The sequence below is a fragment of the Phoenix dactylifera genome, unplaced genomic scaffold (assembly GCF_009389715.1).
Source record: "Phoenix dactylifera cultivar Barhee BC4 unplaced genomic scaffold, palm_55x_up_171113_PBpolish2nd_filt_p 000539F, whole genome shotgun sequence".
Taxonomy (NCBI): Eukaryota; Viridiplantae; Streptophyta; class Magnoliopsida; order Arecales; family Arecaceae; genus Phoenix; species Phoenix dactylifera.
This window is the reverse complement of record NW_024067948.1, coordinates 285,661-297,363: the sequence shown is the minus strand read 5'-3', so window position 1 is coordinate 297,363 and position 11,703 is coordinate 285,661. Positions and strand designations below refer to the sequence as shown.

The window sequence follows — 11,703 nt, the reverse complement described above, 5'->3', positions numbered from 1 at the left end:
TATTATTGGGATGATCCCGATCTATTCAAGTATTGTCCCGATCAAGTAATCCATCGATGTGTCCCCAAATGCGAATTTCAAAGTATTCTTTAATTCTGCCATTCACAAGCTTGTGGGGGACATTTTGGGGGTAGAAAAACTGCAGCAAAAGTTTTACAGAGTGGATTTTATTGGCCCACTCTTTTCAAAGATGCCCATAACTTTTGCCAAACTTGTGAACGGTGCCAACAGATGGGTACCATCTCCCGTAGAGATATGATGCCTCTCAATCCTATTTTAATTGTAGAAATCTTTGATGTATGGGGTATTGACTTTATGGGCCCTTTCCCGCCATCCTTTGGTTTCAAATATATTCTTGTAGGGGTTGATTATATTTCAAAATGGGTAGAAGCTGTCGCCACTAAAACTAATGACCACAAGGTTGTGATTAAATTTTTACATGAAAACATCTTTTATCGTTTTGGCACACCCCGAGCCATCATCAGTGATGGGGGGTCTCATTTTTGCAACCGGTCTTTCGAGGCTTTGGCTCGCAAATATAACATCACCCACAAAGTTGCTACCCCATACCATCCCCAAACAAGTGGACAAGTCGAGGTATCCAATAGGGAGTTAAAACACATCTTAGAAAAAATGGTACGTCCCGATAGGAAAGATTGGTCTCAAAGGATAAATGATGCACTCTGGGCCTATCGTACTGCCTACAAAACTCCTATTGGCATGTCTTCCTACCGATTAGTTTTTGGAAAAGCTTGTCACTTACCGGTAGAACTTGAACATAGAGCTTTCTGGGCTATCAAAAAGTTTAACTTAGACATGGCAGCAGCTGGTCCTAACCGAAAACTCCAACTAAGTGAACTTGAAGAGTTGCGCAATGAGGCCTATGAAAATGCTAAAATTTATAAAGCGAGGACTAAGGCTTTTCATGATAAAAACATTAACCGTAAGTCCTTCGAACCTGGTCAAAAAGTTTGGCTATTCAATTCCAAGTTGCGACTCTTCCCGGGTAAACTTCGCTCTAGGTGGGATGGACCATTCGTAGTAAAAAATGTTTCTCCTTATGGTGCAGTAGAGATCCAACACCTCAATGGTGGACCTATTTTAAAAGTCAATGGCCAAAGGTTAAAACCTTATGTGGACTATGTTACCGATGGGCAATTGATCGAATCCCTTAATTTGACGAACCCTGTTTATCAAAATAATTAAGGATGCACTATGTCTGGCTGAAGACAATAAACTTAGCGCTTGTTGGGAGGCAACCCAATTCTCTTAAATTTCTTTAACATTGAGGACAATGTTAGGTTTAGGTTTGGGGGTATTTTTAAGTATTTTTTTTTATTTTTTGTTTTGTTTGCATCTCTTGCATTCGTTTTCACTTCATAATGTCAGGTTTATCAAAAGAAATAAAAAATATAAAAATATAAAAATATCTTTTAATAAAAAAATTGTGTTCGTTTTTACAATTAAAAAAAAATGTGTTCATTTTCATTTAGAAAATAATAATAAAAAAAATTTAAATAAAAAAAAGGTTTTTGTTTTTAAAAAACCTAATTTCTAGACATTTGATGCGAGAATGATAAATACACAAGGTATATAAAATTTAAAAAGCCCAATGACTAGTCGGAAGTAATACAAATTTAAGTTCTTTTCATTAAGTCTCTCTTAGGGAGTTGTAAGCTAATTAATACTTCGAAATTTCACTACACACTGGCCGACACTTCTAAGATCTAGGCTCGACATTATGTTGATAGTATAGTAGCAACCTTGGATCCTGATAAATCATACTTATCTAATCCAAAAAAAAAATATCATCAATAATAATGGATTTAGTCAGGAACATCGAAAAGGGCTACCTATTGTCAAAGGTCAAGTGGGCTTGTGATGAGAACTCCGAGCATAAGTCTGTAGGGGAGTCTTGATGCCTGACACCTTGTGCCAACTGGTGTAAGAGTTGTCGACTGATTGCTCGTTACACGGAGAAATCACCACAAGAGTAAAAGTGCACAATTTATATGTCTTTATTATATATATATATATAAAAAAACCTCTGTATTGACCCTGAAAAAGACAATAGTGTGAAAGCCGTCGTTGTAAAAAGTCGAGTAAACTGGAATATTACAGATAAAGCTCGTGAGGTACTAAAGTAAACATCTACAACTCTCGAAATCCTGCAGATAAGATGATTTTGAATCAGTGAGCAGGTTCTTTCGACCAATCCTTAGAAACTACTGGTATTAGCAATATTTTGGAGATCCAAATCCTTAGCTTGTGAACGGTCCAGATTTCACCAAGCACTCCAGTATAAATGAGTCTTACAACTCCCTAACGGAAGCCTAATGACTTTAACTTAGATTGCATACTAACCTAGAATTTGGACTGACTTAGTAAATAAAACCGTGTGTGCTTTGAAACTCTTATCATTTATGTATCTTAAATTAGATTTTAACAATAATAATTAAAAAAAAAAGTTTTTGAAATTCTTAGCTAGTATGCATTTGGAATTTGATTTTCACTTCATAGATCAATCGATAAAAAATAATAATAATAATAATAATAATAAAATAAAATAAAATAATCATAACAATAAATGATTTATTTTAATATTGAAGTTTGTGGGTATCATCACTGGAAATCCTCACGAGACAAAACTCGTCCACTAGGGACACCTAGGGGTTTAAAGCCTTATTGCATACGGTAAATGCAATCGCGATTCCTGCGAAAGTGAGTTAATTTCTTTTTTTTTGCTTGAGGACTAGCAAAATGTAGGTTTGGGGGTGTGATAAGTGCTAAATAATGTATAAATTTATCTATTTTACATAGCACTTATTATTATTGTTATTCAAATATTTTAAATTTAAACATAAGAAAATGTGTTTCCCCTCTTCATTGCATTTTAATAAATTATTAGAGGTAATTCGAGTTTGATTTAATTATTGATTGAGCCTAATGTATGCAGGTCGACTCAAAACTCACCTGGACGAAGCCTAAACCCAATCCCATTATTTTCTTCTCTTCACACGTTCACCCATCAGAATTTCATTTTCCCCTCCCCACGTGTCCAAAGCTCCCAATCTTTTTTTCCCAACACATGGACATTTCCTTTGTTTCAGAATGGAGATCTTCTCAACGTCCATGATGAATCTCCCAACTCATCCCCAGCCATTCTGCTCCTATTCACGGAATCACCGCGCCCAGAAAGCCCTCCGCATCAGCTCGCGTCCCCGCCTCCTCACGGCTGCCTGTTTATAACCTCAAAACAGAGCCATCTTCCAATCCAACCCGATCTTCTTCCCCTGATTTCCTCTCGCGATGCAAGCTCCCCCCCCCCCCCCCCCGCTTCCGCTTTCAACGAATTCCTCCCAGCTGATTGTAGGATCCATCCTCTCCGTGGATTGCATCCCAGCATCCTCACCTTCTCCTGATAGCTCCCAAGCTTATCATCTAAAATATCCTTCCATGAAGCTCCCAGCTCACATCTCGTTCATCTCCCAGCTCATCTCCAAGCATCCCGCAGCCAATCCCAACATCATCAGATTCCCCCTCGTCCCCTGTTACGCGTATCTCCTAGCATCCCATGATCTTCTCCCATGTCCGCAGATCAAGCTAACAGCCCTCATCCCGCTCGGATCACTCCACGGATTCCTCCGCATCCTCCCCTGCTTCAGCGGAATAGAGGACCAAATCTTCCCGTCGTAAGCGCTATCATCCACGGATTCAATTCTTCAACAGAGCCATCCAGCCATCCATGCTTCTCCACAGCTTGATGGATCGTTATCCCAGCCGTGGGCAACATTCCAGCATCCACATCATCCTCAACTGCCAGCCACATCATCAACGCGATCCGCCCCAATCTTGATCCCGCAGTCAGCTCCATCGATCCAGCCGTGCATCCCGCCCCAACGATCACGCATGCGTTCTTCCTCCTCTCCACACGAAATCATGGATCCACTGTTCTTTGGTGGGGATCTATATAAGAAGGGAGGAGGATGCTCTGTGGAGGGGGGAGGCCACGGTTTGAAAAACAGAGGAGGAGCCTCTGTTCGGGAGAGAAAGAAATAAAAAAAGAGAGAAAGGAGGGGGGGGGAAAGAGAATAGTTTTGATATTTTGGGAATAATGGGAGTTGATCAATTTCATTTGAAGATGGGAGGTCGTCCGGAAGCCATGCTCGGCTAAACGTCTAGTCTAGGGCTGGATGAAGCCCAAGCAATGTTACAGGGCATTGTAGTTCTTATTTTCTTTATTATTTTGGAGCTTGTTTAAATTCATATTATCAATGAAAAATCATTTTATGATGTTTAAACTTTGAGCATGCTATTTACTATTCGTGTTTGCTAAAGTAGTCTAAGATAATCCATACCTAGGAAGATGAGGTGTGCTGCACCCTAGATTAGCATACTTAGGTAGACACTTCATGCTATACCGAAGATGGATTTTCCTAAAACTCTTTATGTTTTTATTTTAAAAGGCTTGTAGCCAATTTGCATGCCTCTCCAAAAGATAAAAATTAAGAACACAATCCCTAATGCCATGCTACGCGGTGGATTCCAAACCCTAGATCCATCTACTTTGATAAATTTCAATTCGTACTCATAAATTAATTTAGTTAAATCAAGTTAGCAAATTCTTCTTCGTGATTTATTTTTAAAAGAAAAATAGCTTGTTCTTCAATCCCTGTGGACCGACACCCGTAATCACTATCCTACAGGATACGTGCTATTGCGTGGTTTATTTTTGAAATTGAAATAACCGATCATGCTCTGACAGGTAGTGTTGTTGTATGTATTGAGATAATCCTGACAGGTCACCATAGAAAAGATGATCATTTTGTGCATGCATCATGCCAAAAATTTTCAGAATTTGTTGATGATTGATAGGTAGTAAGGTTCTACGTGGTGGCTGGTGGCCTTATGCCTACCCGCACCCTAGGACCGTCGCGGCGGCCCGCCGGAAGCGGGGCGGGGGTCGTGACAGATACCAACCATGGCTCCCACTCTCACCTAGTTGGTGGTGTGCCCAGCCTCCAAAATCATTATGAACAACAACGACTAGCACAGAAAATGCCTCATCATCTCAAGGAGAAGAACCCTAGGGGAGTTAGATATGACCTGGCGATGATTTTTTTTTCATCGCCAATAACACTTTAGCCAATGCTTGTGCCTAAACATATAAATTCTTGTATTACTTGGGCTTTTAGGTCGGGCATAGACTCGAAATTTTTTGGAAAATCAAGGCTCGATCCCGACCCAAAGCATAGTTTACTGACCCTAATTAGATTAGTTGGGCCAAAATTGGGCTAACTTGATTTATCCCAATTTGTTCCTAAGATCACTATTTACTTTCCTTTCCCTCCAGACCCTGATCTATCTTGATCCATTCAATCTCTATCAGGTCCTCCTAACCCTAGGAAGAGAGAAGATGATGCTATCATTAATGGAGTTAACTGTAGCATGGTGATTGTCATTGCCTCTACTCCTACATCGACATCGCCAAGGGCTTCTCCCGCAACGTCATTGTTGTCCACTACCTTGACTGCTGCAACTACATCCACCCCTTGTGCACCTAGGTTTGCACCAACCTTGAGTCGAAGGAACTCCTCGCCTTCTACCTTGGCCACCTCTAGCCCTCCACCTACATTATCTTCTTTGTCCAGCCGAGTTCGTCTAGACCAAGCCCCACTCCAAGATCCTCCACGTCAAGTTCCATGTCTATTGTGAGGCCCTCTACGGTGCCATCCTTGAGTAGTCCCATCTCATTGAGGTCACCGCCCATGACTAGCTCTGCCCCACCTGCTCCCAAGTCAGGCTAACCCAGACCAATGGCCCGCCACCATCTAGGTGGTTTTGATCAGATTGCATTCTCTCTTAGCAACCTGGGACCAGCAATGAGGTACTACGGTTGGTAGAGGGTGGAGAGGCAATGGAGGTGGAGAGAAGGGCAAACGAGAGTTTTCAATTAGGCACTTCAAGTCTTTGAATGATAGCTGAGAGATGTTAGACCAAGAGATCAAGAGAGAATTTGTCTATTCAATTAAATTTAGGAATTAGGAATTAGGCATTGACCAAGATCGAACCACAAAACATAAGATTAGGATTCCATTTTGATTCAACTTGGATTGAACCTAGCAGCCACAACCTCACTACTTCTCAAAATTGGGCCACTCATTGGGCTAGATACTAGGCTATCTCCAAGCTTGACTTTGGGCTTAGCTCGAGAGCAGGCTTGGCCTCAGCCCTGCCCAAGCTAAGTATATACTTGAGCCTAGCCCAAAAAGTTGAAGGGCACCAAATTTAAGCCCAAAAAGTCGACCCCGTCCGATGGACCTTAGGTAAGTCCAAGCCTACTTCCAGCACTAGTGGGCACCCACTTGAGATGTGGGACTGCCTTAATGCAAGTAGGCAAGTAGGCAACAAGATACACGTGTGCTTTTATGTGTTGATATCTAAGTGGGCCAACATTTCAAGCCTAGTATAGCAAAGGCTCAAGAAAAAACAGACTTGCAATCTTGCTTCAGACTCCCATATTCTACTTTGCTTGGTTTAATCATGAGCTTTTATATCACAAGGACTATAATTAGAGATGGCAATTTCGACCTAACTCATTTATCTAAACCAAGCCACCTTATCTGACCCTTTAGCTTTCTGGATCATATAGAGTCACTCAATAACAACCCACCATCAAGAGGCAAATTGGTGTCAAGGCCCCCTTAACCCATGAATCATGGAAGGGTGGAACTACTTATATATTTTTGAATATATTATAAAAAGATATTTAAAAATATATTTAAAAATACATAAATTTATAAGCTATAGAATCACTGATCCCGTCTCTTAGAATTAAAAAAGATGAGTTATTGAATAAATGGTCAAAAAACTATGAAAAAGATAAACTATCTATTTAATATAAAGCTAAAAACTGAATAGGCGTGGTCCTTAAATGATTGAACATAGACTTGGTTTGAGCTGAGCATTTCTAACTTGCTTGTAATTCAAGGTAGGCTTGAATTAGAACCTATGAGGTTATATGAACTCAACTTGACCCAAATTATTACAGGCCTGAACTTTAGTTAGCCTGCTAATTACGACCCCTAAGTAGGCATAGGTAACTAAAGCAACAAAAGAGCTGCATAACTTTAACAAAAGAAAAAAAGGAAAAGAAGAGCTATAAGACTGGCCCCATATTTTGGTGTATAGGAAGATGGCTTGGCATAAGTAGACTAAAATATAAAGAAATTGCTTTGAATTGTTGTTCCATTCCCTATTCTTAACTTTTTTCAACTATAAAAATGGCTAATCGGCCACAACCTCAATGATGCTACAATCAAAGAGCATAGTTCAAGAGGATGAAAAAGGGAGCATCTCAAACCAAGTTTGTGGAGAGAATCAAAGTTGTTGAACATAAAGGAGCAGCATAGTTTGAAGTTAAGAGAATGCCAATGTTGTTGAGGAATGGCACTTGTCAAAGAGATGGTCATGCAATTCTACTTGGTTGTTGCAAAGTACGAACATTCGGAGCAAGCCAGTTGTGCCTGTCTAAGTTATCGGTAGTTAGTAATCTTTTTTGGGTGGCTAGCGAAGCAAAAACTCGAATCATTGTTGGCAATGGCATTGACCATAGCTTTTCTGCCAAGTGAAAGGAAGTGCCTTATTCTAATTCCTCCAGCATCGGATGAGGGGTGCTTTGGATGTTATTTTTATGATAGGAGGATTAGACGGTGATAAGGGCAAGTCTCAAGCCATAGAGACCTAGAGTGTTGATGATCATACTGATGAACGTGTGGAGTCCAAAAATACACAATGAAGGTCCTCTTGTAGAATTATAGAGGGGCTGGTAAACCTTCTTTACCATAAGTGAGAAGACTAATTCAACTACATAATCCTAGTATTTGTGTTTTCTGTGAAGCTTGACTATTAGGTAGAAGTCTATCTCAAGCGACACCATTTGCCATCTAGTTGGTGCTTTCATATTATGGAGTCACAAGGACTTAAGGGGGGTATAAATGCTATTTGGAGTCAGGGCAATATGAAAATTGATGCTTTTAACACTTGTCTGCAACAAATTGTTGTTGTTACTAAACCAAGAAAACATCCATGTGTATTGATGGTGGTTTATGCTGATCTGGAATATCAACAAAGTTGGATTCTTTGGGCAGAGGCACCTACTCTTTTTTCTTTTCTTGCGGTATATACTTAACCATTGACAATATATAATAGCTTTGCTATTAGGCGGACATTCATCATCGAGCAAACTAATTTTTTTCAAGTGTATTAGCCACGAACAAAATCAATATTATTTTTTTAATAACATTTTTATTAATGATTTAGTGAATTTTTTTATGGCTATCGGCTAATGCCTTTGTTTATAATTTGGTATTCCTCTTTCTTGCCTTATGTCGAGGATCCATGAATTTGGAGATATGATATCCATCCATGGGAAGGCTCTACCAAATCGATCTATTCAGTCATGAGGGAGATGGTTGATGTGCTATATGGGGATGATCGCCAAGTAGGCGATGCCTTCATGTTTTGGGTTTGTTTCTGATATCTCACTCCCCTTCTGCCGATTACATAATGGAAATATTGATAATTTGTTCTTTGACTCTACTTATTCTATGCACGTTTGGCAAATTATGCTTCAACGATGGAAATTTTGATGAAGCAGTGCAATTGGCTAAATGTGGTAATGCGAGATAAGGATATGTTCCTTGATCTTTTTGTTAATAGCAAATGGCAACATTCAAAAGCGCAGAATGAACTACTTTTAATTAACAGGAGAGAAGTCTTGGGAGAATTTGTCATGGAACAAGATGCATGGCTGATGCCTACAATACATAACACTCCAAATAAGAATAACCGTTCTAATTGGATGAAATTAAAACCTCCACCCTACAGATGGGTATAATCCAACGTTGATGGATCCTTCAATCAAGCATCCCCCATGGGCTGGTGCTGCTTCTGCACTTACAAGCTCTAATAGTTTAGTTTTGGCTGAAGGTACGTAGAAGTCCAAGATGAGGACCCAATGTTTGTAGTAAGAGAGACTCTGCAAATAGCTGCGGACCCACTGTTTGCAGAATTAACATGTCACAATGCTATTGCAAAATTCATAGCTTCGCGTGTTTCGTGCCAAAATAGTTTGCTACATGATTTTCCACATCAGCAAGTAATATTATAGGTAGAGGATTGGGTTGAATCTTTAGTATGAAAGAATGTTTGATTTTTTTCACATCAATTATTACATCGTGTGTAAATCTCAAAGCACTTCGAGTGCTTTTCTCTATCTGCACAAATTTTAAAGCGGCTGTTGCACAATCCAGTTGTTCTTGACATCCGAAAACAAGGCGAATCGTTAAAAGATACGATCCGAACCCCTAGTGGTACATCTGGGCCATCTCGTACCCGAAGTTCCGGCAATGCGGCATACGACCGCTGGACCCCAGCTGTCGCGAGGGACACGCGGGGGCTGCCAAGTAACGCTGCCCCTCCTTTTCCTTCCCAATTTCGAAGTTAGATTTCCAATTTACGATATATTGACATATAGCAGACACATTGCAGCACCATTAACCGTCTCATCGTCGACCAAAAGGCCAACGCCTATCCCATCACGCGGTCGTGTTCGATTCCAAGCCCAACGAGGAGTGAGCCCCTTGCCACCTGCCAAAAACAGCAATTAAAGAAGCCCCTCCGCTGCCCTTGCAAAAGCACAACCCGGTCGCGTCCTCTCTGTTAGCTCCCAAGAAAGGAGGAACGTAGGCAGAAAGAAGCAAAGAGAGCCCAAGACAGACAGAAAGAGGAGAGTGAAAGAAGAGAGAGATGACGATGTTCTACGTTCTATACTACGGTCTGTTTCTGGTGTGCGCGGGGATCACCCTAGCGTATTTTGTGCGCCTTTGCACGGTGTCGTCCGAAGCGGCGGGGGAGGCTGAGGAGGAGAAGAGTAACGAAAGAGGGTTGACGGCGGAGGAGCTTGAGAAGTTGGAGGAAGGGAAGATGGCTGTGGGAGGCGGGGGAGAGTGCGCGGTGTGCCTGGAGGAGATGGCGGAAGGTTCGGCGGTGCGGGTGTTGCCGGGTTGCCGCCACGCCTTCCACCGCCACTGCGCCGACGCCTGGCTCCAACTCCACCCCGCCTGCCCCCTCTGTAGGGCCCGTCTCCTCCCTTCTCTCTCTCTCCCTCCCTCTCAACCCCAACCCCAACCGCAACCCCAATCTCCTCCATCTTGAGCCTGAGACTCTCTTCATCCCAGGCAGTAAATTAATTCTTTCTCCATTCATACAGCTTCTATATATTAGTTGTAATGTAGAAGATTTTTTCTTCCTGTGTTACTTCGAAAACTAGTGCATAGGGTGTTTTCTAATGGAGTTCTTTTGAGATCCGGGTGCGATATACATATTTGTGCTCTGTCTCTTGATCATGCTTGTTCTCTCGTGTTAATGCCTGTTCTCTTGTGTCTTGGTTGATTTCTTTAAAGGGATTCTGAACCATATTCTGAATTGGAGGGTGAAGAAATCTCTGTTCGTGAGTTATTGTGTTTACTGCGGATTCGATTTCTGTAAAGCTTCAGAGTTTGGAAAGTACTTCATATATTGCGTATCATGGAAAAGGATGTTAAGCTAAAGTTATTGGTTTGAAGTGAGGATTTTAAGCCCAATCACTTTGGTTTTGAATTGGGCTGTTTGAGAAAATACATATCCACTTCGGTTACAGGGTTTAGCGTCAATTACATGGATTCTGGTTCTTGTGTTTTATTTAGTTCGTGTTATACAGCATTGGTTCCTGTGTTTGATTTAGTTGGTGGTATACAGCATTTAGATAGTTTTTATTCAGCTAAAAGGATTGAATTGTTTGTGGAAGGGTTGTAACATTTCTTTCTATGGTGCCATGCCCTCAATCCCAAATCATATATTGAGGTCGCGGCAACTATCGTATCCTCGTAGAAAACTCTTTTTGTAATCATGCAACTATGCAAGCCATCTTACCATGATATCATAAAGCAACTCAGTAGAAAGAATTTATTTAACTAAAATCCAAAATTCAATAATTAATAAATCTATTTGATAAATAAAGTTCAAGAGTCTTGTAGCAATTAAACCTCTAGTAATAAACCTATGAAAAGATTATAATAATAATAATACTAAATTTAGGCTATGTCGATATTGTCAAATATAGCATCCATAGTAGTACCCACATCCGCATCTTAGTATCTAAATCTAAAAAAAAAGAGATAATGAGCTCGACAACCTAATAAGCACTGAACACTTTAGTTAAATACATCAGGCAATAAAATAATAAGAATTTACTGAAAATAAGTATAAAGTACCTCAGTTCAAAACCAAATCCGGACATGCAGCATTGTTAAAACATTATGTATACTAATCTAATCTTTCTCAAAATTCAAATTTCATTCATAAATCTAAAATCTTTCAAATATCAAATTTATCTCATTAGCCATAAAATATAACCACACTTACCCATGAATAGGCTATATAATAAACCTAGAAATAATTAAAGTGCCAACATATAACCCCTACTAGCAGGATCTCAATATGTCAACATATAATCCCTACTGGTAATATCTCAATATGCCAACATATAACATTCACTAGCAGGGTGCTAATGTATAACCTCCACCGGTGGGTATAGAAATACCGGTGCATAACCCACATTGACAAAGTATAGATGTACCAATATATATAGCCTTCACTGGT

At 40.2% G+C, this 11,703-nt stretch overlaps 1 protein-coding gene across 1 annotated transcript; it reads left to right on the top strand.

The window, feature by feature from the left end:
* The first annotated feature begins 9,810 nt into the window (after positions 1–9,810).
* On the top strand, positions 9,811–10,857 carry LOC103696917 (E3 ubiquitin-protein ligase ATL23-like). The gene is made up of 2 exons (XM_008778637.2): positions 9,811–10,135; positions 10,763–10,857. The coding sequence occupies exons 1-2, from the start codon at positions 9,811–9,813 to the stop codon at positions 10,855–10,857; spliced, it is 420 nt and encodes a 139-aa protein (XP_008776859.2).
* The last annotated feature ends 846 nt before the right edge of the window (positions 10,858–11,703 follow it).

Bases quoted from the DNA above. Each gene is read 5' to 3' on its own strand.
- LOC103696917 (XM_008778637.2), top strand. From the start codon at position 9,811: ATGACGATGTTCTACGTTCTATACTACGGTCTGTTTCTGGTGTGCGCG. The intron at 10,136-10,762 runs GTAGGGCCCGTC...CGTGTTATACAG, and splicing joins CCACCCCGCCTGCCCCCTCT to CATTGGTTCCTGTGTTTGAT.